Raw genomic sequence first — 6153 nt, forward strand, 5'->3', positions numbered from 1 at the left:
ATTCGTCACTGTGCGTACAGCAATGATCGAATGACGTCTGACTCTCGCTTCCGACAAGAGCACCTTTATTAAGAGAAAAAGGGTGGGGGTGACAGTGGACTGAATAGACAAGTTAAAGCCCTTGACCTCTAGATTAGCAGAACAGGGGATGTTTTACGACATTGTGTAGGATGGAACAAGCTAGGTTATTTATTACTGGTTACCCACCAACATAAGCATAAAACTAATCTACCTAGGTTATTTATTACTGGTTACATACATTCCAACATAATCATACGATCAAGATAGTTTTAGAAAACCGTGACACCATCTGTGCTCGCAACAAGTCCTCCCATTGACCCCTACTGGTCTTCTACAGCATCTGGCAATACCCAGCCGCCCCTGGTCCCATATTGCATTAGATTTTGTGGCAGGCCTGCCCATCTCACAGGGAATGACCACCATCCTCACCATCGTCGACCGTTTCTCATGTCATCTCAGGGTGGCGTACCTTCTTTGTCCACTGGGCGCAACTGTGAGCAGAGCAGCAGAGTGCAGAGGGCCCAGGTGCGACTCATCAGGCTCGTTAGAGGAGAGCTCTTAAAAAGCATGCTGTCAACTGCTTCTCGCCTGAGTGTCCCTTCGTTGTGATCTTCTCCACGGTTGTGCCTCTAGCTCCTTGCTCATAGTTCTCGCCTTGCTTTCCGACGCCAAGTTCTTCAGATCCTTTGGTTTGCAATTACCTCCACCAATCACCGCCAAGATCCACCTGGTTGAACTCCTCACGCTCCGCCACTGCTGCCACGCTCCGTGCTCCTGGCTCCGATCATCCCGCTCTACCTCCACCGCAGCTCCTCCAATAAACACTCACTCATTCTGGACGTCTGAGTTGGTTTTTCTGCATGTGGGTCAAATCAATTGCTAAAACGATGACAGGAACAGTATGAATCAAAACCTAAAACAAAGCTCAAATATGGTGATGTTTAAAAAGAAATTTTAAACATTGACAATTATGAGCTAAGAATACATTGAAATTACATAATTTAATTGCATTTTTTCTTCCTTTCTATTCATGTGAAAGTCATGGACAATAATAGCTAAAGTAACAACTCTGTTATAGGTAACTATAAATTGTATTTATTTTTGTCGTAAATTGAATTGAATACTCCTTTTCAGACAAGTAAACTCTGCCCATTTTGTGCAGTATATTCTTGTTGTATCGTGGCCGTAATGACGCGCACACTCTCCAAGTTTAAAGGACGTTTAATAAGAACGGCACACACAGTACAAGCACATGTTTCTGTCTTGTACAACTTCTTCGGTCTACCATCAATCCTCAGTAGTCAACTCTAAGGCGAGTGCGCCCTCTACTGGGTAAAAGTAGAAGTATCACATTGGCAGCAAATACGCACTGAAATAATACTTATACCAAACGACATTACCAAATCAATACACCACATCTCCCCCACATTTAAGCAAAAACAACATGTGTTATACACTCAATAAACATAAACAGAACAATTACTTAATGTAACCCAGTATGACTTCTTTTTTTTTTTCAATAACATTCTACTTTAAGGAACAAAGTCTTTGAGGTGAACAGGGGTATGTCTCTCTCTACTAGAACGTCTCAACTCTGTCTGGGGTGGTACAACCTTTTCATCCTGGGTATTGGTAGCAGGTGGTAACTCGGACACCTTCTCTGAATTAGAACTCAGTTCTAACATCGGTGGTTTATTTATTTCCGGTAGTGGAATCTTTGCAACAGTCTCTGGAAAAAATACTAAGTTTTTCTCCTTCTCCACCGTTGTCTCGAGATTGGAAAATCTTGCTCTTACTTGATCTACATGCCTTTTCACAACTTGACCAGTACCAACACTAACGGTATAGGAAAGGGGTCCTGAAGTGTTTTGGATAACACCAGGAATCCATTTCGGTCCATAGGAATAGTTCCTGATGAGTACGTCCTCTCCTGACGTAAACCCTCTCTGCTTACTCCGTGTGTCATGATTTTCTTTCTGTTTAAGTTGCTTTTGTTGCACTTTGGTTTTCAAATCCGGAACAACCAAATCCAGGGCGGACCTTAGTCTGCGTGACATCATGAGTTCGGCAGGTGATAAGCCTGTTGTTGCGTGAGGTGTGATCCGGTAGCTAAACAAGAATCTTGATAACCTTGTTTGTATTGTCCCTTCTTTCATCTTCTTCATCCCCTCTTTAAAAGTTTGAACTGCTCTCTCTGCGAGTCCATTTGAGGATGGGTGAAAAGGAGCGGATCTCACATGACTGATTCCATTTTGCTTCATGAACGCTTCAAACTCAGCACTTGTGAAGCAAGTTCCATTGTCGGACACCAGCATTTTTGGTATTCCAAAATTACTAAAGCTCTGTCTGAGTTTCTCGATGGTGACTAAGGATGTGCATGTTTTTGTAGGGTAAACATCCAACCACTTTGAATGTGCATCCACAATTACGAGAAACATTTCTCCTAGAAAAGGTCCTGCATAGTCCACATGAATCCTTGACCATGGTGATTCAGGCCATTCCCACGGGTGTAGAGGAGCAGAAGCAGGTGCTTTTTGATGTGCCTGACATTCGTGACATGCTTGAACCGTTCTCTCGACATCTTGATCCATTCCAGGCCACCACATGTATGATCTTGCCAAACCTTTCATTTTAGTCATTCCTGTGTGAGTTTGATGTAACATTTTTAACATCCTACCTCTTCCTTTGGCAGGGATGACCACTCGAGCTCCCCAGAGAACACAGCCATCTCTAACACCGAGCTCCAATTTTCTCTGGTGGAAAGCTTTCAGATTTGGATCGGTTTCTGTGGGCCACCCTTTCAGGATGTATTCATGAACTTGTGATAAAACAGTGTCTTTTGCCGTCCAGCTCTTTATCTGCTTTGCATCTATCAATGTCTCATCCAACATGTCCATCATAAGTACTTGCTCAGTACTCTCCTCTTTCCTTAACTTGACAGGAACTGCCATCCTGCTCACGGCATCTGCATTTGCATGATGTTTGCCTGGTTTGTAGACAATGTTGTATTGGTATGCACTCAACTTCACAGCCCACCGCTGCACTCTAGGTGATCCCATTTGAGGAATTGGCTTCTTCTCATTGAACAGATAAATCAATGGCTTGTGATCCGTGTAAATGGTAAAGTTTCGACCATATATATATTTATGAAACTTTTCAATCCCAAACATGACCGCAAGTCCTTCTTTATCCAACTGTGAGTATCTTGTCTCAGCAGGTTGTAAGGTACGGGACACAAATCCAATTGGTCTCTCACTTCCATTTTCCATGATATGTGATAATACTGCCCCCACTCCGTAAGGGGAAGCATCACACGCCAAAACCAACTCACGGTCAGCTGAGTAGTGTACAAGAACATCTGAAGTGTTAAGCAAGTCCTTGGCCTTTTGGAATGCCTCTTCTTGTTCTTTGTCCCATTTCCAACGAACATCATGTCTCAACAACTCATGTAAAGGTGCCAACAGGGTTGCCAGGTTTGGAAGAAACTTGTTGTAGTAGTTTAACAATCCCAAGAATGATTTCAGCTCTGAAACATTTGCTGGGGCAGGAGCATCTTTGATTGCTTTGACCTTTTGGGCAATGGGGTGTAATCCTTGTGCATCGACTTTGTAGCCCAAGTACTCCACTTCATCTTGAAGGAACGTACACTTGTTTCTCCTAAGGCGTAGTCCCGCTTCTTTCAATCTGTTTAGCACAGAGTCTAGGTTTTTTAGGTGATCAGATTGGTCCATGCCACTTACCAATATATCATCTAGATACACAGCTACTAGAGGAATCCCACATAAAAGACTCTCCATCGTTCTCTGAAATATGGCCGGGGCAGAGGCCACACCGAATGGAAGCCTGTTGTAGGTGAACAATCCCCTGTGCGTGTTCACGGTGAGGTATTTCTTGGAGTCCTCATCCATAAGTATCTGTTGATAAGCATGACTCATGTCTAACTTAGAGAACTGCTTACCCTTTGCAAGTGCATTGAACAAATCCTCCACTCTGGGTATCGGATACTGCTCAAGGGATGACACGGTGTTTACAGTTAGTTTATAATCTCCACATAATCTGACTGTGCCCACTGGTTTCAGGATAGGTACCACTGGTGCTGCCCATTCTGAGTACTTAACTGGTGTGATAATGTCTTCTTTTAACAGTCTGTCAATTTCCTCATCCACTTTTGCTCTCATGGCATAAGGAATAGACCTTGGACGGAAGAAGCGCGGAACAGCATTTCCCTTCACATGAATAGTGGCTTTGGTGCCCTTTAAAGTGCCCAGCTCCTCCTTGAAAACTTCATCATGTTTGCACAGTACTTCTTGTAAGGTCACTTTTGTTTCCACTGTTCTCTGGTCTGTGTGTATCTGATGTACTTGTCTTTCTTTGTGTCTGGCTTTTATTTCTTTCCAATTCAGCTGAATGTCCTCTAGCCAGCATCTGCCTAGTAATGAGGGACCATCTCCTTTCACAACCACTAGGGGCAGTTTAGCTCTTTGCTTTTTGTACTTGACTTGGACTTGAGCTGCTCCCACAACTTCAACTCGATCCCCAGTGTATGTCTCCAACTTGAGTCGTACTGGTTTAATACAAGGAGTCTTGTTGGTTCTCCATGTTGTCAGGAATGTCTTCTCACTCATTACTGTGAGACTGCAACCTGTGTCAATTTCAAACTGAACTCTCTTCCCATTTAGTTTCATGCTCTCTGTATACGGATCAACTTTTCTCAGGTATATGTCACTCATGCGTCCCAGCTTAAACTTTATATTTTGTAAAGGAAAGGAATCTTCTTCTGAACCATCTGTATCACTGTCCTCTGGTCGCTCTTGAACGTTATGTGACCGATAACTTGAACGAGACTGCTCCTTTTTAGCTGTAGGATTTACTACATATCTCTTTTGTTTGCTTTTATTTCTGCAGGCTCTGGCAATATGACCCACTTTTCCACATGCATGACATTTTTCTTGTTTAAACTTACATTCTGCAGCGTTGTGTTGTCCTTTGCAACGATAGCACTCTTGAACATTTCCGCACTTGAACGCACCTCGCTGCTGCGGACCTTTGTTTACTTTGAAGCACTTCGCAGTGGCGCACGGATTCTGCAGGTCTTGCGCATTTTTAGTTGCTGTTTCTGCCGCAACGGCAATGGACAAAGCCTTCTCACACGTTAGATCTGCTTCTGCCAGGAGTCTTCTTTGAATCCGATCATCATTTATTCCACAAACGATCCTGTCTCTCAACTTTTGCTCCAAGGTGTTGCCATAATTACAGTCCTGGGCCAGCCTCCGCAGCTCCGCTACGTACTCCATCACCGACTCATTTGGTTTACGACTGCAAGAATCAAACTTGTACCTCTGGACGATTTCACTTGGCTTTGGGTCGAAGTGGTTTTTTAGTAGTGCCACCAGCTCGCCGTAAGTCTTCTCTTTTGGTTTAGTTGGACTAAGGAGATTCCGCATTAAACTGTAGGTAGATGCGCCGACAACGCTGAGGAGAATAGCTCTCTGCTTATCCCCATCATCAATCTCATTGGCCTCAAAAAACTGATCCATTATTTCACAGTATTCTTCCCAGCTTTGATTTTTCGCATCAAACGCCGCCAGAGTGCCAATGGTCGCCATCTTCTACAAACTTTCACGGTACTTGGTACTCCTCCCTTTTTAAGTCCTTGTCGTCCGAACAACTCGTCCTTCCTTCAAAACTTTGTTTATCCTCGTCGCCAAAAATATGTTGTATCGTGGCCGTAATGACGCGCACACTCTCCAAGTTTAAAGGACGTTTAATAAGAACGGCACACACAGTACAAGCACATGTTTCTGTCTTGTACAACTTCTTCGGTCTACCATCAATCCTCAGTAGTCAACTCTAAGGCGAGTGCGCCCTCTACTGGGTAAAAGTAGAAGTATCACATTGGCAGCAAATACGCACTGAAATAATACTTATACCAAACAACATTACCAAATCAATACACCACAATTCTATTCTGTTTGTACCAAGCATTTATAGTCATAATTTAAACGACTTTCACCTTGTTTTTGTTTTTTATTTTATTTCCTTCATTTGATTGACTGATTGGTGTGAAGTTTACATGTTTGAAACAAATCAATTATTTCATTCATTCAGTCATTTGTTCATCATCGTGTTAGG

The 6153-nt window shown here is 43.1% G+C and overlaps 1 protein-coding gene across 1 annotated transcript; it reads right to left on the reverse strand.

Moving 5' to 3' along the window:
* Positions 1–1226: 1226 nt before the first annotated feature.
* On the reverse strand, positions 1227–5947 carry LOC133170788 (uncharacterized protein K02A2.6-like). Its single transcript, XM_061303928.1, has one exon. It carries the CDS (start codon positions 5625–5627, stop codon positions 1554–1556), a length of 4074 nt encoding a protein of 1357 aa, XP_061159912.1. The 5' UTR covers positions 5628–5947; the 3' UTR covers positions 1227–1553.
* Between the last annotated feature and the right edge of the window lie 206 nt (positions 5948–6153).

Source organism: Syngnathus typhle, linkage group LG17 (assembly GCF_033458585.1).
Source record: "Syngnathus typhle isolate RoL2023-S1 ecotype Sweden linkage group LG17, RoL_Styp_1.0, whole genome shotgun sequence".
NCBI lineage: Eukaryota > Metazoa > Chordata > Actinopteri > Syngnathiformes > Syngnathidae > Syngnathus > Syngnathus typhle.